This window comes from Mastigoproctus giganteus, chromosome 12, assembly GCF_048544385.1.
Source record: "Mastigoproctus giganteus isolate SK-2022 chromosome 12, ASM4854438v1, whole genome shotgun sequence".
Taxonomy (NCBI): Eukaryota; Metazoa; Arthropoda; class Arachnida; order Uropygi; family Thelyphonidae; genus Mastigoproctus; species Mastigoproctus giganteus.
This window is the reverse complement of record NC_143586.1, coordinates 147,797,175-147,817,530: the sequence shown is the minus strand read 5'-3', so window position 1 is coordinate 147,817,530 and position 20,356 is coordinate 147,797,175. Positions and strand designations below refer to the sequence as shown.

The 20,356-nt window shown below is 39.2% G+C and overlaps 1 protein-coding gene across 1 annotated transcript in view; it reads left to right on the top strand.

The window, feature by feature from the left end:
* The window catches only part of LOC150077501 (uncharacterized), a 450,301-nt gene extending 430,917 nt beyond the window's left edge, over positions 1-19,384 (top strand). Inside the window, exons 14-18 of the mRNA XM_090386887.1 lie at positions 5,517-5,793; positions 10,750-10,957; positions 14,719-14,957; positions 16,920-18,113; positions 18,201-19,384. Of these exons, the coding sequence (XP_090243013.1) occupies positions 5,517-5,793; positions 10,750-10,957; positions 14,719-14,957; positions 16,920-18,113; positions 18,201-19,259 (2,977 nt within the window). The 3' untranslated portion in view covers positions 19,260-19,384. The remainder of the gene's footprint in view (positions 1-5,516; positions 5,794-10,749; positions 10,958-14,718; positions 14,958-16,919; positions 18,114-18,200) is intronic.
* The last annotated feature ends 972 nt before the right edge of the window (positions 19,385-20,356 follow it).

Genomic DNA, 20,356 nt, shown 5'->3' with positions numbered 1-20,356 from the left:
TTAGTGGCGAAGTTTGGAGATGATACAAAGGTTGGCAGGGTTGTTAATGACAGTAATGGCAGTGTGCTACTCAGTATATAAGGTATAAGGTATAAGGTATGTTAGTGTCTAACGGCTCCTGGGATTTCTCCCATCTCCGCGGGTGTACATTGTATCGGGGCCAGAGATTTGAAGTGTGTGGGGGTCATGTGCTGTGTATTGTGTTGTGCCCTTTGTTCCTCCGGTCTATTAGCCGCCGAGCCCCTAGTGGGACCCGACGTTACCACACCATGCCACGGGGAGGCTGACCGGGTGTACCACTGTAGCTAGAGTACTCTGGCGGGTCCTGCCACCTACTTTCCTGGGATTTCAGTGGCTAGGACCAGATTTAAGAATGAGATGATCGCTGTTTCTTGAGCAACGGTTGTAATTTTAACAGAGCGTAGGGTTGTTCGCTGATAACTTGTTCTAGGGCCAAATAGGTCGGGCAGTAATTTTGATGTTTTTAGATTTAGACCTGTGGGGGCATGAGTGTGTGTGTATATAAAAATATATATACACACACACCCACACACAAATATATATATATATATATATAAACTAAAAAAAAAAAAAAAAAAAAACGTTGTGCAAGAGAAAAGTAAGGGAGGAAGGCAAAAAGACTGGAGGGTAGGAAACAGAAGAAAGGGGCCAATAGAGAAGATGGCCCCTGATGACAGTGTGGCATGCCCAACGCCTCACCAGAGAGAAGAGTGGGGTGGCGGGTGGACGAAAACCACCTCCCCACAAAAAAAAAAAAATAAATAAAAATAAAAAATAATAATAATAAATAAATAAAAAAAAAAAAAATCATTCTGTAAGAGAAAAATAGGGGGGGGGGGAGTAAAGAACGGATGGCAGGAAACAGAAGAAAGCCGGAAAAAAAAAAAAAAAAAAAAAAAAATGAGAGAGAGATATACCCCGCAAGTTCAGGGTAGGTACAGCTAGCACGGCCAGTCAGTTGCAGCCGACAACTTGCTGGAAATCCAGCAGTGTGAGTGCTGCTATGGTGGATGGGTCATGTTCAGTAAGGTCTAGTTCAGGTGCCGTCATTGGGACTCCATTTGGTGAGTCTTTGTCGCATCCAGACTGAAGGCTGGTCCAGTAGTCCATCAGAACGAACAGTGGGGGTGGTCAAAACCGGGAGTCCAAGATTAATGGTCAAGTCCAGGTATCGATGCTAGGCCTCTTCTTGATGAGATGTGTCACGTCTGGTCGAGAAAAGTTTGTCCAGGAATCAATGATGAGGAATTTGTCAAAGTATGTGTGGACCCTGTCTTTGATTGCACTGCTGGTCAAGTCTTGTGCAAGTTGGTCCAAGGCATTAGCATTCATGGCTCAATGATGAATAGCAACAATTGGCAGTCATGGTTGTTATGACCTATTGATTCGGATACTAAGGTGGTGGTAGTGCTTTCTGCCTGGTAAATAAGTCCATTGCAAATTGAGTCAGAGCTCGGTAAGTTTCTTCATTCTGTAGGGTGAGGTGTTCTTGATTTTGGTAGTTGAAGCGTAGTTTTGTTATTAGGATCCTCCTGAAGTCCTCGTAGATTTCACAGCTGTGGGCAAGGTGCTCCCACGTCTGATCCTCTCCACAGTGGCAGCGGGGTGAGTCTGAAATTCTGAAGTCATGTAGTTTTTTCTGGAAGGAGCCATGTCCAGTGAGGAGGTAGGTAGCATAGAGTCCTGGTGAAAACCAGACAGGTGTGAGGGGGTAGAAGGCCCTGACATCAGGGAGGAATCTTTTGGTGACAGCGCCTTTAGTTGATGTCTGCCATCTTTCTTGCCAGGTGTCTGTTAGATGTTCATTAAGTCTCATCTTTTCAGCGTTTCTATTATTTGCTGGGTCAGTGGTGAAACCTGCACAAGTAACTGCTCTTCCTTTGGCTATTTGGTAGAGCAACCCATGACGAACAATCTCCAGGTCCAGAGGAAGAGATCCAGTGAGGACCTGTAGCGCATGGGTGCTGACAGTGCGACAAGCACGCGAGGACAGAAGGAGAAGAGAGCGCTGGATAGTTCCTAGGCGCGATCTGTTTACTACGGTATTGGCCTTCTTGTACCAGACTCCAGAAGCATAGGTGATAACCGGGATGAAAACTGCCTTATAGAAGAGTGACAGCGTTCTCTTCTTTAAGCCCCAGTCCTTCCGGGCAACTCTTGAGACTTGGGCAGCATACTTCCTGATCTTAATCCTGAGTTGGTCTAGATGAGGAGTGAAGGAAAGGTTTTTGTCTAAGATCAAACCTAGATATTTAAGCTCTGTTTTTAGTTTTACTGTAACACCATTGACCTTGATTTGGGGTGGTCTTCTCAAATCAAGGGTGCCTTTTAGTAGGATCGAATTGGTTTTCTCTGGGGAGATCTTTAGGTTGTTATGCTCTGCCCAAGCTTGAAGGGTGGAGATGGCCTGGTTGGCAGTTGCTTCTAGTTGGGTTCTGTTATTGGCAGAAAAGAGCATGACCAGGTCATCTGCATAGGCCTGGGTTTGTACATTGTTGAGTTTGGTGTTCAGGAAATCATCCAGCACCAGATTCCAGAGGAGAGGCCCCAGGACAGATCCCTGAGGGCATCCCCTGAAGACTGGTCTGGAGACACTGCAGTGGGGAGCAGACACGACAACTCGCCGGTCCTGGAGATAGGTCTTGATGCATCTATATAAGTTTTCTGGGACATGCGCTCTTCGGAGTCTGCCCAGGACGCTGGGCCACCAGAGGGAATCGAAGGCACCAGCAAAGTCAAAGGAGATTAGTAGAAAGTATTTGGAGTTGCAGTTGGTAGCAGCTTCAATGATTGTTTCCAGTGCATCAATCGTGGAGCGTCCTTTCCGGAAACCGTACTGCTTAGGTGAGGAGAGACCAGCGTCATTGTAGTGGGCTTCTATTCTATGGGAGATCATCTTTTCGAGAAGTTTGCTGAAGACTGGCAGCAGTGCAATGGGCCGGTAAGATTGTGGCAGATCATGTGGTTTGGTTGCATTCTTCAATATAAGTCTAAGGATTGCAGTCCTCCATTGTGTGGGGAAGAATCCTTGGTGGAGACAGTGGTTTAACAGGTTGAGTATTGTAGTGGGAATAAGTTCAATGGCCTTCTGGACGATTTCTGGATCGAGCATGTCTCTGCCCGGAGCCTTCTTGTTTCTGATTCTAGATGCAGCTAAGTTGAGCTCGGTTGTGGTGAAGGGTTCTTCAATTGCAGTTGTGTGATATGTTTCATTTTCCATGCAGAGCTGTAGCTGTTCCGGTGTGTGTGGGTCAGCAGGCTGCTGAAATGTAGCGTCTAAAATATTATTGATAGTATCTTGCCACGATCTGGTATACAGTCCGTTCGGTAATTTTGTGGTTGATACGACCTCGCCTCTGGGAAGCTTGTTAGTGGTCACTTTGTACACAATCCCCCAGGGATCGGCGTTCCCTTCAGTGCTTACCAGGGCTTCCCATGAGCGCCTTTTGCGCTGTTTTATTGTTGTGGTATACTGGTTCCTGGTCACTCGATATTGCTGCAGTAAAGCCTCTGTTTCTTCTGGAGGCCATGTTCTTCTTGCACGTTGATAGCGTTTTCGTCGGTAAATGACTTCGCGTCTAAGAGCCTGGAGTTCAGGTGACCACCAGGGGACAGCACCAGGTGTGAATCTCTTCTTTTTGATAGCCTTGTTTGCAGCATTACTGACGAGCTGTGTAATTGCACATTGATGCTGGTCTGGGCTGAGGCCGCTAGGATTGAAGCGGCTGGCTGCACTGGTCAATTCCTCCTTAAAAAGGTTCCAGTCAGCCTTATTCAGGGCATATCTTCTTTGTTGAGTTCGGTTGGTTGGTTGTGTGACTAGTGAACGGTGTAGTTGGAAGGTTAGTACCCTGTGGTCAGAGGTGGTCCAGTCCTCACGGACTGTCCAGGAAGCAAGGTGCTGAGCAATGGAGCTTGAGGCTAAGGTGATATCTATTGTAGCTTCCCACAGGGTACTGGAGAAAGTTGGCAGGCAGTTAGGTTTGTTTAGAATGACCAGGTTGCTGTTAGACAAGTAGTCCTCAAGACGTTGGCCATTTCTATTTCCTCTGTGATTTTGAGTTCGGCTGTGCCAGGCTGGGGACCTGCATGCTACTCAGTAGCGTAGCTACCCTTTTTCGGGCTGGGAGGCAAAGAACATGTTCGGGCCCCTACTTAATTAATGAAAATTGCAAAAACAGGAGACCGCCAAACACGCCGTGCCCCTAAAGGGCCCGGAGGCAATTGGTGCCTTCCTAGATGGTAGCTACGCCACTGGTGCTACTGCAACAGGATCTAGAAAATTTGAGAAGATGGGCTGAGAAGTGTCAATTGAAGTTTAGCCAGCGGTTGGTTAATTGATGGAACAAACTTCCATCTGTCGTTGTGGAAGTTGATAGGTTAAACAAATTTAAGGAGGAACTGGACAAACATTTAGAGGGAATGGTTGTGTGAATTTTTTTTTTTTTTTTTTTTTTGGCTGATACTACATAAGCTCTTACGCTTGCTTTCTTGTATCACATGCCACGATTACTATTACTATTTCCCGTTGTCTCGACAAAGATGAAATGGGAGCCCAAATTTTCTTTTTTTTTCTTTCCAGTGTCACCTTATTTAGAAGTTATGTGATGAGGAGGGTGAAATTTTAACAATCGAGCGATTACGTGATAAATTAGATGCATAATACAAAACATGCATAAAGACAATAACAGAAGACAATATATCAAAAAGAAGAGAATGTTACTGAAGTGTTGTGATGTTTTGAACGATCACCAAAACAGTCCATACGATGATGGGCTAATCTAATCCCATCTGTTGGTGAAGGTACGTGCGAATCTGCAACAGACAAATCTTCAGTCACACTGTAACGCTAATTCTCAAACTCTTGTAACTCGACGCGCCCTTGAGTGAAAACTGTAATCATAGCAAACCTAACAAGCAACTTTTATTAATCACATTACTAATCAACCTTCAATAATATCTCATCATTTTCTTATGATATTATATTTATGATTACGAAATATAATATCAGTGTGAAATAATTTTATTAATTAGTATTAATGAAAAAATAAAATCCATCATATTTTGGAGTGGAACAGTTGTTTACAAATAAGAAATAGATGTTTGGAAAGAAATTATTATAAGGCATCGCACATTTAAGCACTCGCTAGTAGCGCAGTACATATAACACTGTTCCCTGACACCTCGTGTAACAGGCCCGGGTCCGAATCCCATCACGACGCGAGGAAATTTTGTGGGCTTTTGTACAAGGTGACTACAACATCTCTCATATAAAAAGAACTTGAACTTTTGCATTATTACAGTGCAAGGTTGACCAAGTTGACAAATAAAATATAATGTTGGCGACAACTAAAATACTGTATAATGTTGTTGACAAATAAAATAAAATACTTTATAATGTTGTTGACAAATAAAATATAATGCTTATTATTTGTTTTGAAAATCTCTACCTAATCATTGACGTAAAGTGGCTAAATTTTATTCGTATCTTACAGAAATCTAGGAAATAACCAGTTCTCAACGCTTCCCAGTAAAGGAATGCAAAACCTTCGTCAACTAAAAACCTTCAATAATCCTAATCTTAAAGAATTTCCTCCACCTCAGACATTCCCTCGAGTTCACACACTGGCTCTTTCTTATGCTTATCACTGCTGTGCTTTTCTACCTCTTGGTCAACATGCATCGCCGCGACCAGCAACCCTTCAAGAGACCATCGTATGGTTAACGAAAGATGACGTCGACATGAGTATTTGGAACACCAATATCACAGACGTGTGGCCAGGATATGGTAAAAATTCTTTTTTTGTCATTGTGGTTCATATAAAAAGAAAACACAGTTTTATAGCTTGACTGTAAAAACTGATGCATGCACCCTCAAAATATTTTTAAATTTCAACTTTTCTTTGAAAAGGAATTTAAAACCTTAATTGCAGTTTCGTATTATTAAAACAGTAAATCCCGATTATTTTATGTTCCATTCATTACAAAGCGTTTATTTGTCCAAATATCCTGGAATTATCTGACTTATGAACTTTGAAGCCAACGTTGGATGTCTTTAAATAAATACTGATAACTTATCATTAACATATTACTGAATTATCCCGACGAGATGACAGAATTCCATAATATAATTCATAAACGTCGCCATATTAATTTATTTGGGTATTGTACAAGATTATGAAATTTCTAGTCAAGCAAGAAAGCGAAAGACTGTTGATTCTTTTGTAAAAAAAAAAAAAAAAAAAAAAACTTAGACGGACTCTTTTCCTCACTGAGTTTTATGGAGTCGTTTTTTGCCATGTTTCTTCAGAAAAAAGAACCCGTACCATTAATTTTTTAATGACACGTTGACCAAAGTTAAGTAGCTACATTCTTCACAGTAGTTAAAATTGCGTATTGCTTGATAATTTGAGGGTTCAATTGCCGACTAGTTATCCTAGTTATCATTAGATTGAATATGTATTTGAGCCGAATGCAGTTAATTTCAAATAATTTTTTTTTAATATCTATATAAATGTTGGAATTTATTACCAAAAAAATTAGTGATGAGGGTTTATAATCGAAAATTTGGTAAGGAAAATACTTCTCTTTTAGACATATATTAAAAACAGAAGTACGCGTTCCGTGATATAAATGTTAAAGAATTTAAAGTAGCCAAGAATAAGGTCAGGACGAGCTGCATTTGATAAAGTAAGATCATTTACTATTTTTATTTCATAAAAACCAAATGAAACAAACGAAATAGGAAGTTGAAAAGCGTGATTCAAAGACCATTAAGTTTAACACCGGGGGCTCACATCTAGTGAGTATGGGCTTGGCACACCCAGGGTTCTGAGCTGGATATCATCATTCTTCTCTTTCTTGGTGATTCCTTTCTACTTCTGATTCTCTCTCTCTCTCTCTCTCTCTCTCTCTCTCACTCAGGGTAACTCGGGAAATTTTTTTTGGCTGGTGCAGCATAAGCCTCTGGCTTCCTTGCACCATATGGCTAATAATAATAATAATAAATAAATAAATGGGTAAATCAGTTTGTTTCTTGTCTATAATCTAACTCGGAGCTGAGATTCTCCTGCGAATTAAGAGGAGAAAATGTATTTTTTTCCAATCGAGGTCCTCTCAGACATAAAGAATTCAATGTTGACTTTTAAAATGATAGAAAAGGCTTTTGCCCAGTTATAGCAAAACATATTCTGCAGCGAAGATCTCTCTTATTTAGCATTATCCTGGTATATCATTATATCCTGTTGGCATGAAAACGACATACATGAACTGTACTATATTGATTAGACCATGAATGGAACTTGTATCATGATGATTAGTGACCATTGAACCTAATTTACATATGAAGAAAATCTAAAGTAATGTTAGCATCGTGATATGCTCCGCCTAAAACGTTCCATGTATCCAACATACGCACTTTCTACGCACACTTACATTTCTGCAGTTAAGTGAGGATCATAACATATACTGCCATTCCAACTATTAACGACGTTTAATGAGTATTATGTACATTTATTCACTTTTTTTTTATGAACCATACCATAATGAGTGTACTTATTTTTAAAAAAATAAGTGGCGTTGGTGGCGTTGAATTAAAAACAGTAGAGGAAGAAAGGGATCTGGGAGTTACGATTCGGGCAGATATGAAGTTCTCTGAGGCGGCAAGGAAAGCACATGGTGTCCTATCGATGATTTATCGAACAATATCCTGCAGAGATAGTGATATCATAATCCCATTGTATAAGGCAATTGTAAAGTAGCATTTGGAATACTGAGTCAAAGTGGGAGGCCCTAATCTGAAAAAACACACTGAGCTTCTTTAAAGGGTTCAAAGATGGGCAACTCGCATGATGAAATCGGCAAAAGAGCGACCGTATGAGTTAAGACTTCAGTTATGTGGGCAAACAGGCACCTTAGAGGGGACCCGATTGAGGTTTATAAGGCTCTGGGAGAGCTTAATAAAATGAATGAAGCCGGAATTTTCACTGTTATATACAATTCGAGAAGGTCATAAATTCAAATTACAGGCGAAGAGATTTAAACTAGATTGTAGGAAGCTTTCTTTCAGCCAGCGAGTTGTTGATTACTAGAATAAGTTGCCTCCGCAGGTATCGAGGCTGACAGTTTGAAGAAAGCCCAAGGTCCATTTGACCTTGGGCTTTGAAGGAAGTGCATAATTTTAATTTTCTTATCTACTTTTTTTCTTTTTTTTTTTTTTTTTTTGTTCGGTGCAGCAAAAGCTTATGGCTCCCTTGCATCCCAACCATATGGCAAATACTTAATAGTTCATCATAGATTTTAATTCGGAAAGAAAAAAATTTCTATCACAAAATATTTTTTTTCTGGTAAGCATAGTGTTTTCATTTAAAAAATTGGCACCTCATTAGCACATAATTAGGATTTCCCATTACGTGAAATAATAAATAAATTTCGTTTATACTGTGAATAATCACACAGCGTCAGAGGAGTTTACGCTAGAGAGCGCAAGATGATAGAGAGTTCAAGCTCGCTGACTGCATTTAGCAGTCAGCGAGCTTGAACTACGGTTAATTCATTATGTCAATAAGGATCTTTACAACACCCTGAAGCAATTAAATTACCTTGTCGATCAGCCAAGAATGTAGGTCTTGTCGATCGGTCAAGAGGTAGGTCGCACCCTCCATGCCTATTTGTGATCAAATTCTCATCATATCAGCTGCAGTATTCACATATGTATATACAGAGTGTCTCAAAAATATTGGTTGTTGCTGTTGTTGTTGTTATTTGGTTTTTAGGAGCATTAGCAACTAAGGCCATATTGCTCCAGGATATGCGGTGGTCATTCCCTGACCTTTCTGCATCTTCCGTGTTTGGTGGTGACGGGCTCGAACCCCGGTCTAATCAAGAAGCGTGGCTACGGTTCCACCACCTGGCTACGGAGGCGTCAAAAATATTGATACAAATGTTTAGGGGAGGTAGGTAACATCTAAAGGAATGTGATTCGCATAGGAACCCATAACCGGAAACGTCACCGTAAGCTGGTACACGGCGCTGTTCATCAGTTCGCGGGAGGGAAATTTTCTGGTTTACTCATTCAAGCAGTAGTCGCCACACGAAGAGCATGCATCGATATACGACCTGTGAGCTGGCAGACATGCACCTAGTGTATGGATTAGCAGAGGGCAATGGACGAGCCGCTCAACGAATTTATGGAGAACGCTTCCCAGACAGACATGTACCGGACCACCGTTTGTTTGCGCGTGTGCATCAAAATTTGTGCGATTATGGGTCATTTAGAGGTAACAGGAGTAGTGCGGGCAGACCACGTTCGACGCGAACTCCCGCCATGGAAGAAAGTGTGTTGAATGCCGTCCAGAATTATCCTACTACCAGCACACGTGCCGTTTCCTCTGCCTTAGGAGTGTCTCGTTGCAGTGTACAGCGTGTCTGGCACGACGATTCCTTACACCCCTTTCATCTCCAAAGGGTTCAGTTACTGCTCCCCCAAGGTTATCCTGCACGTGTGGCTTTTGCGCAGTGGTTTCTCCAAGAAAGTGTTCAAGACTTGAATTTTCCAGCCTATGTTTTGGTCACGGATGAGGCTTATTTCACTCGGGAAGGCTTATTCTATCAGCACAATGCTCATGTGTGGGCTCACGACAACCCACACAGTGTGCGCCCCCATGCGGCACAACATCGCTTCGCAATAAATGTGTGGGCAGGTATGGTCGGTGACTGCTTAGTCGGCCCATACCTGTTACCATCCGGCAGGAACTCCGCTAAATATCGGATCTTTCTTGAACAAGTTCTACCAGAGTTACTTGACGATGTTCCAGCAAATGTGAGACGCAACATTTGGTTTCAACATGACGGGACGCCTGCCCATTATGAAAGGTGTGTTCGTGACCATTTGAACAGGCGTTTTGGGCGTCGATGGATTGGCCGTGGTTGCCTAACCCCCACGCTCACCTGATTTATCGAGCCTTGATTTCTTTCTGTGGGGGCCCTCAAATCTATCGTGTATGAATCGCCTGTGGAAACGGAAATGGATCTCGTGGCGAGACTCGTCTGCGCTGCTGCTACTGTCAAAGAAACTCCAGGTGTGTTCGACCGTGTCCGCCAATCCATGCTGCATCGGTGTCACGCATGGATGGCGTCTCATGGTGGAACCTTCGAGCATCTGTTGTAACATCATGAAATGCACCCATCTCGTACTCCATTGTTAATATTATGTCAAATAAATGTTTGCCACTAATTACTGTCTTGTGTCATTTCTGCTTCTTGTGCCTCTGCTACTACTTTCCCGTGACGTTTCCGGTTATGGGTTCCTATGCGATTCACATTCCTTTAGATGTTACCTACCTCCCCTAAACGTTTGTACCAATATTTTTGATAATACAGATAATATATCTGTATATGATAATATATCGATTATTAATACACCGGCTGGGAACCACCACTGACCACACTTTCCGCCACATTTTATTCCTTGTCTTTTGAGACCTAGTAATAAAATCTGTCCGCAGTCGAGGCGTGAAAACTTCGACGTTGGATGACATTTCATTCAACGAAAGTACCAACACAAACACGTGTCTCTGGGTGCTTGCCGCTAATATGTTTCTGAGTGAATGTCATTCTGCAACTAACGAGTTCATTATCGAATTTTGGCATAACTCTTTTTGAGCGTCAGTAACCCGGTTAGGTTTCCTTTATTATTGTACTTTTACATTTTTGCTTACCTTTCTCTAGGGAAAACTTTCTTCTTTTTTTGCAGAAAATTTCTCTTCAAAATTCGAAGAATTTGCTAGTCAGCTGTGGAAAACTTTTGGACGAGATTACGCTATTCCAGACAACCTAGCACAATATGCAGAAGAATATTTCGAAGACTACAAATCTGTGTACAACAACGAAGAAAATCTACTTTCCCGTTTCCCTCTTCAATGTTTGCCTGCACCAGGTAAGTTTTCATAGCAATAGCAGTAAGCAATGCATCTGAGATGATTCGCAACCCTAATATATCTATTAATTAAATAATTCACAGTTATTTAATTAATAGTTAATCTTGGAGTTACTTGGAGTAACTGCAAGATTCAGTTTATTATGCAGATACAATAAACAATAACATTAAGCACTACGTTTTAGGATGACCACATGATTGATGATCCATCTCCTGCATTCAGAGAATACAGGTGGATCATCAGTTTGGTTATTCCAATCACTTTCGTGAAATATTTTAAACAAAATTTTCACTGAAAACAGCACGAAATTTTTAGGACAGACTAAAGAAATAACCACCGAAACAAAGGTAACTATTTCATTTCATCAATGTGGCACTCAAATTATTCAATCTATGACATCACAACTCTGTCTTCACTGTAGATGATGGATAAGTTTTCGGCAGCATCTAATCAGATATGGGGAAGGGAGCATGAAAGCTTATACAAAGTTGAAATATGATTTGAATAGACACATACGCTACCTTACCAAAAGTATTTGGATACCACTTCCAGTGTAGTGAACAACGCAAGTTAGACCTATACAAAACAGAAATAGGTTGAAAAATTAGCATGCAATAGCTGTAAAGGACAAATCGAAACCGGTCAAAGCGCATTAATTCTCTGGGTATTTTCTCCACATAACAATTGCACTTATGTGGAGGAAAATATCAGATGGGATGGTCCTTCTTCAAAGAGCTCCATTAAAGCAAAGCCCCTTCAAAGAGCACCATCATCTTTGGTAACTGTTTAAGTGATCGTACTGCGCTTAATTGAGTATATCAACTTCTCTCGAAGTATTGCATTTAGTGAGTGCCACGTCATATCGCGAATTTCTGAACACTTTGGGACGTTTTTTAGCAACAAATGAGAGCCACAACAAGACATTCTATTTCAAAGATCCAGATATTATCATTCTTCTCTTTCTTGGTGATTCTCTCTCTCTCTCTCAGGGTAACGCGGGAATCTTTTTTTTTTTTTTTTTTTTTTTTTTTGGTTGGTGCAGCATAAACCTCAGGCTTCCTTGCACCATGTGGCTAATAATAATACTGCCAAAAATAATAATAATACACGCGAGAAGAATAAAATTTCATTCAGTGTCCAAATATATATTAGAGGATTGTGTATAACCTTTATTAAAATGTAATAAAATGATTTCGTGGGCAGCGTTCCTTTTGCTCATTAAAGTAGTTCTCTTTGTCCACCGAATACTGCAAGAAGAAAAATTCATTCTTAAATTTAGCATTGAATAATTCTGAAATTTAAAGTAAATATTAATTCTGAAATTCTTTACAGCTAGATAATGGTACTACCATCACACTGATTATATTAGTTTTGTTTTTGTTTTTTTTTTGTAAAACATTTCCAGTAATAATTTTTTTCTCTTAAACGGTTCTTCTTGCCATATTCTTAGTAAAGATTAATGCAAAAAGAACCATTTCTCTGCAAGATTTCTTCACAAAACAAGCAATCAAATGCATTAACATTAATAGTGTGGAGAAATGAGTTAATAATAATCGCCAACCGTTTTATTAACTGAATTTCTACTAGAGTAACATGTATTAACTTTTAATTACTATTACTAGCAGTTCTCCAACAGTCACTGAAACTTTTGTTTCCTCTTTTTCTTCTTCTGCTTTTATTATTATTGCTATTTTTAATTTTAGTAGACTAATATAAAGATGGTGTAATTGAATTATTTTTAAATAGTTTTCACTGGTTTTAGTCTAATTAATGGACTGAAACTATACTCAAGCGTTTAGGGCATAAGCCTCAAGCTATGAAGGAGTCTAGACTATGTATAAATATAGTGCAAACGCATCAGAAATACATAGCTATATCTGAATAAATCAGAATATTAATAAAACGGCATCGTTTTAAGTTATATCTCATATTGTGAATACCTTCACAACGAGTTGCCATGATATTGCACTACTTCGAATAAGTAACGCTTCACCTAAGGAGAAGACTAATGTTACTTATTCTCAGATGGATACCACCACCCAGACGGCACCGTTTCAGGGCTATTTGGCCCTTCTTCAAGTCTAGACTCCTTCATAGCTTGAGGCTTATGCCCTAAACGCTTGAGTCTAAATACATGATACACCATCAGGCATCTCTCATATTCTGGAGTTATACTTCATAACTGTTTTGCCATCATTACATCACTCGGGTACCTACCCACCCACCCACCGAAGAAGGGCCAAATAGCCCTGAAACGGCACCAGGGGGCGCCTGATGATGTCCGGAGTTTCCAAGAATAGGTAACAACAGCCTTCTCCACTGGGGAAGCGTTGCCTATTCGAGGAGTTTATGAGTTTTTGAGTGGTGTGAGTTGAAGGAGTTATTGTCCCTTTCATTCTTCTACACCGTTTCTTTTCCTCTTCCACTCCTACTATAACTTTCCCTCTACTTTTTGCTTTTCTAAGTCTAATAGGGACAAGTGGATATTCGAGTAGATATTCACATACATACATAAATAGCCCTGAAACGGTGCCGTCTGGGTGGTGGTATCCATCTGAGAATAAGTAACATTAGTCTTCTCCTTAGGTGAAGCGTTACTTATTCGAAGTAGTGCAATATCATGGCAACTCGTTGTGAAGGTATTCACAATATGAGATATAACTTAAAACGATGCCGTTTTATTAATATTCTGATTTATTCAGATATAGCTATGTATTTCTGATGCGTTTGCACTATATTTATACATAGTCTGAAACTATACTTAATTTTTAACTTATATAAAACAATCATCTATTAGACTGAAAATCCAAATTAATGTGACTTGTTCATGTTAATAATTAATGCAAAATTGATTTTACTATTAAAAGTTATTTTTTATTTATTTCTGTTTTTATATAATTAATAAATAGAAATGGTACTCGAAGTTTTTATCTTGTACAAAATTATTTATTAGAAAACAAATTTTAGTACCAATATTGATTCGCTTCGACAAAAACATTGTACAGAAGTTACCAGAATGTTTTGTTTTGTTTTTCCACAAAAGAAAAAAAAAAAATCAAATCCCGATGAACCTGCCTTTGGTGCGAGAGTAAGAGGTTTAATTGTATAAGACAATACGGTACAGTTAGTTGAGGTGAATGGGCGCACTTCTAAAGAGTTTACATATTCTGGAATTTATAATTGTATTCTGACGTCACGTTCGCATTTCTGAATTGTACCAGGACGCCAAATTACATATAAATACAATATCTACACACGTTAAAAACATCGAGCAGTCTCAATGCTGATGGAATTCTTCCTCTTGCTCAGAATACAATCCTGATGGGGAATAAACTCAAATTGTAGAATAGATGTGTGGAAATTTGCTTTAGCCAGCGGGTAGTTGATTGCTGGAACAAACTTCCGTCTCTCGTTGTGGAAGTTGATAGCTTAAATAAATTCAAGGAAGAAGAGGACAAATTTTTGGAGTGAATAGATGGATGAAATGGGAATATATATATATATATATATATATTTTTTTTTTACTAATGCTGTATAAGCTTGCTTTCTTGCATCATTATGCCTCTGCTAATGCTAATATGTGATATTGTTAGACGAAGTTCGTATTTTACTAACAACTTTTGCTGCTGATTGTCCTGTTTTTTTTTTTAATAAGAATATACATGCACACGTATATATACTTTTTTTTTCTGTCTCACAAATTTAAAATAATACTAGTAATAATAATATCAGATCTTTCAATATGTTATAATTTATTTAGGTCCTTTCATGCCATGTGAAGATCTCTTTGGCTGGTGGAGTCTTCGTTGCGGTGTTTGGGTTGTGTTTCTATTAGCAATGCTCGGCAATGGAGTAGTGGTGGTAGTGCTATTATTTGGACGAAGCAAAATGGATGTTCCTCGTTTTCTAGTTTGTAATTTAGCCATTGCAGATTTCTTCATGGGTATCTACCTCGGAATTTTAGCTGTTGTAGATGCTTCTACCCTTGGAGAGTTTAAGGTAAGGAAATTACTAGAAATGCATCTTTTTTTCTTATTATATAAAGTTTTAGTGTTTGGTACAAGATGCTATAAGACAGTGGTTCCCAAAGTGGGCGATACGCTCACAAGTTTCACATAATTGTACCTTGGAACTAGTTAAATCGTTGATTAATTAACCAATTTTCTAATTCATTACAAACATTTTTCTTTTTAAGTAATGGTCTCAGGCATGAAAAAAACAAGTATATTATTTGCTTAATAATATTACAAATAATGAAATTCTGACAATCAACAAAATTTCAATTATAAAAAGATTTAATTATTTGAAGATATTAACCCTAACTACAGAAATTAATGTTTCATCATTATTTCTAAATAGCATTTTAAAAACTTTAAAGTTTAGTTACTGTTTTGTGTTCCTATTTCTTGGCAAAGGTCTTCGCGGATACGAATATAACAACCCCAGCGGCTCAGATCTGGTGAGTATGGGCTTGGCACACCCAGGGTCCTGAGCTGGATATCATCATTCTTATCTTTCTTGGTGATTCCCTTCTACTTCTCTCTCTCTCTCAGGGCAATTCAGAATTTTTTTTTTTCGCTGGTGCAGCATAAGCCTCAGGCTTCCTTGCACCATATAGCTAATAATAATGACTATGGCAGATCAAATTTTGTTATTCACACCGATAATGGGTAAAACTGAGCATGCAATTATTACTATGATAAAAATGAGCATATAGTTTTGTATACTCAAATATTTTAAGTATATTTGCAGAATTTTTCGTCTTCCTTTCTGAAATAATACGAAAGCTCATTAGCCTTACATTTAGAAAGAATTCTTTTGAAGTAAGTTGCAAAAGAAAGTTCAACCGTAAAATGTTAAGATATATCACTCTGCTCGTAAAAGAATAGTTCTATCCAATGTTGGGAGTGATTCCTTTGGTTCATGCTAACTCATATTATATTTATAGCTCAACAACCATCGCTAATAAAGTAAAGTGATGGACTGGACAAACCCTCCGTGAAATATTCTGTCCGCAGAAATTTTTTGAAATTTTACAAAGTGATATTTGCAGCAAACTAACTAGGGTAGCTGCTTAATCCATAAGCGGAATTAAAAATTTACTTCCAGACAGTCACTTATCTTCAATCATATTAACTATAATTCCTTTTTTTTTTTTTTTTTTTTGTAACCCTCCTTCACTCTCATGGGTAGCATAAAATAATTGATATAATCACTATTCTCTCCACACCGGGTGGAAAAGACCTGAGTTTGAATCCCGTCAATAACGCGAGGAATTTTTGTAGGCATTTTTTAACGTGGCTGAGGTAGTCGGTCTCAGGCTAGGGTAGCATGGTTTTACTCCCGGAAACTCGTCCAGAAAATAGAAAATCGACCACTGAACGCACGCAAGTTACAGACATATTATATATAGCGCAATATGGTCTAAGTCGCTGATGCGCTCAAAACCCTACAGCAACAACTCTTTTTCAGTTATTTTTCTGCAAAGGAATATTAAATAATTTTAAAAAAGCTTTTTTTTTTGTTTCAAATACAGTATATTATTATTATTATTAGTAGTAGTAGTAGTATATGGTGCAAGGAAGCCTGAGGCTTATGCTGCACCAACCAAAAAAAAAAATTCCCGAGTTACTCTAAGAGAGACAAAAGTAGAAGAGAATCACCAAGAAAGAAAAGTATTCCATCTTAATTCTAAAATAAAGCATACTTATATTAATTATTCACGATTAATTGAATTTCTCTCCTTAGTAAAGGCGAAGTTTCCGTAAGTTTATAAATTTTTGTTTTTCAACTTAAAAAATATAAAAGTAATGGCCTTGGATATAATGCGAAATCCGACTTTTGTTATCCGCCAGGATCTTTAACTATAACCTATTAAATTTTTAAAAACATTTTTTAATTTGCACAGGCATCTGTAATATAAATCATTAAGTCCTATTTTAATTCTTTTGTTTCCTGTAGGTTTATGCAATTCAATGGCAAACATCTTCTGGTTGTCAGATAGCGGGCTTTCTCGGAGTCCTAAGCAGCGAGCTCTCCGTTTATACCCTGTCTGTCATTACGTTGGAGAGGAATTATGCCATAACCCATGCCATGCACCTAAACAAACGTTTGTCACTGAAACATGCAGGATACATTATGACTTGCGGATGGATTTTTGCTTTAGTAATGGCAACTCTTCCACTTTTCGGAATTAGCGACTATCGGAAATTTGCGATATGCCTTCCATTTGAGACTAAGGGTGTTCTGTCGCTGGGATACGTTGTGTTTTTGATTCTCATCAATGGCGTGGCATTTCTCATCTTGATGGGATGTTACCTGAAGATGTATTGTGCCATTCGGGGATCTCAAGCATGGAATTCTAATGATTCTCGAATTGCTAAAAGAATGGCGCTGCTTGTATTCACAGATTTCATATGCTGGGCTCCTATAGCTTTCTTTTCTCTCACAGCAGTCTTTGGTTTACATCTCATATCTTTGGAGGAAGCTAAAGTTTTTACTATCTTTGTCCTCCCCCTAAACAGTTGTGCAAATCCGTTCCTTTACGCTATCTTCACCAAGCAATTTAAAAAAGATTGTGTTCTCATCTGTAAACGCATTGAAGAATCCAGAGTTACTAGAGGAATTGGTCGTTGTCGTCATAGTTCGAACTTTTCCAATCGTCACACTCCAGCAACTACGAATTCTGCTGCCGAAAAAAAGAGTGGAAGTGAGCATCCCCAGTGTCAGTGTGGTGCCCGAAAAGTAGTATCAGGAACTCGAATAGCACTTCATGAGAGAGGATGGAAAGCATGGGCAATGCGCTACTTGCTCTGTCAAGAAGATGAAGACGAAGAACCTGAGAGTAATGATTACACTTTTGCTATAGCTCAAATCCAGCGTAACATCGAGCGACGTCATAAGCATGCTTCTAGCATTTCCAGTGAGAATTTCTCCTCCCGTTCTGACAGTTGGAGGCAATCTAACATCCCTTTACGTATCTTAGAACATGGTGGAAGACGAAATTCGTGGACAGTTAACCGCAAACCTTCTCAAGACTCTAATATGTCCAGTAGTCGCCAAGATTCTTCAACATCAACATTCCGGATGTCCCGATCAAGTGTTAGTAGCGACAGCTCGAACCCTGCGCGAGTAGCTCTTAATAGACCTCCGGTAGTAGCAACAGGACCCTCGGCAACATTGATTGTTGGAACAAATAGCAATGATCCTTCTTATATTGCCTCGCGATCTACTACAGAGAAGCCAGTAGCCACTGGGGAACTGACTCCTAGGTTGGTGCGATGTATGATGGGTGTGTCAAGAGAGAAACCAAAGTTGTGTCGCCAAGTAGCAATTGATGACACTAATCTTCCTCGTACCACTGTACGGGTTGACAACCGTGCTCTTCCGCGATCGCCGCCCTTCAATGTTTCCCGTAATGAACGAGTGTGTTCTAATTGTGCAAGGAAAGAAGCCAGTCCACCTCTAGTGTTCAAAAACAAGGAGCTGGAAGAAAAGTTCACTTGTTTTTACAACAGACTTGCCGAAACCAGTCACGAAGATAGCAGTGACGTGTCCACATCCAAAGAAGAACAAGTCCTCCTATCAAGTGACCAATCTACTGGTGATCAGAGGCACAGTTTATCAAAGGACAATTTCATCCCCTTCACCGATCACAAAAATGACCAAAGTAAGCCGCATATAGAGATTGAAGCCATCCTTCCGGTAGCTGAATTTTCCCCTTCTGATAACCGCATTAGGGAATATGGCGAAAACGATTTTTCAACTGATAGAGAAAAAGATAAGCTGCAAATGAGTTCCAACAGCATGCCAGGTCATCATCACTTGGCCGTGAGTAATGAGAACATTGATGAACAAAAATCAGTGAGCATGACTAATATCGAAACCGAAATGCAGATTTCTACCAAAAATAAAGCATCTTCGGACAATTCTCTAAAGAGGTTGTCACTAAAGAGCTTGCCAACCATTTTGAAATCGTTTTCTAGTCAAAGTACTCGATGTAGAGGTCACAAGTTAAAAGTCAGAAGTCATAGTCAGCTTAGGCCAAGTCCTGTTCGTCAGCTTCCACTGTCAAAAAGTGAGACAATTATCCATCACCATCATGGATCTCAGGAGTCAGCACTCGACTGGAGGAACGCCCAAGTAATCTTTCGTTACATTAGCGAGGACTCGGATAATGACGATGTCTTCCCTACCAGGGAGGATCAAGTACTCGCGTATCAACCGCAAATACATCGGTTGGTGATATCACCAGAAGTTCATGCGTCGAATACAAATGAAGAGGACCCTCTAATTAATTAAATGCCAATCAGCCTCATTGTACATCTTTGGAGGGACCCATTATTGACGACTGTGATACAGTGTACTATTTACAATTCAATTTCACCTTTCCCTTAGTGCCGAGACCTCGAATCGTGCTTATATATTTGTTTTATAGCTCTGTCTCTGTACAAAGTTAAGACTGTATTGAAGTATGCATACAAAGCAAATTCTGTTAAAATATTATGCATCGATATTTCCATTCCTGCTAGACGGGAACTTTCATTAAAATTAAGTCATTGTGTTTTTTAATTTTTTTTTTTTTATCGCTCACTTCGTAAAATAACATCATCCAGCAACACACTCAATAAAACAGAAGGAACGACAATCTAGCAAATATTTTGATATTTCATTTATGTGATACAGTTATATCCACGATGAGAAAACAAATAACGTAATGTAGATTCAAACTTTGTCTTAAAGAAAAAAAAGACCCCTTCTCCTTGCTAGTTGAAAGGGAGGATGTTGCGTGGTTCATCATCGCAAAGACTATACTGACAAAATAAATACTGTACGTTACGTATTGTACATAACATTGGTGTAAACACACTATAGACAACTCTGAAACAAAAAAACGTTAGTAGTTTGAAGGGCATCATTTTATCTGTATCCCATATTGTGCTCTTCCTTCACGAGTTGCCATGTATTGCACTACCTCGAATAAGTAACGCTTCACTAAAAGAGAAAACTATTGTTACTTATACTCAGTGGGCACCACCACCCAAACGGTACCGTTTCAAGGCTTGTCTGTATATGTGTGGGATAATAACTCTACTATCCGCTTGTCCCTATTACTCAGAAAAGCAAAAAGTAGAGGGAAAGTTATGAGTGGAAGAAGAAAAGAAACGGACTAACTCCTTCAAATCACACCACTCAAAAAGGCAACAGTCTTATAGAAGACTGTTGTTACTTATTCTCGCAAACTCCGTGAATATCAGGCCCCCTGGTGACCGTTTCAAGGCTTGTTTGTAATGTGTGGGATAATAACTACTATCCACATGTCCCTATTAGACTTAGAAAAGCAAGCAGTAGAGGAAATTATAGGAGTGGAAGAAATTGGTGTAAACACACCATAGACA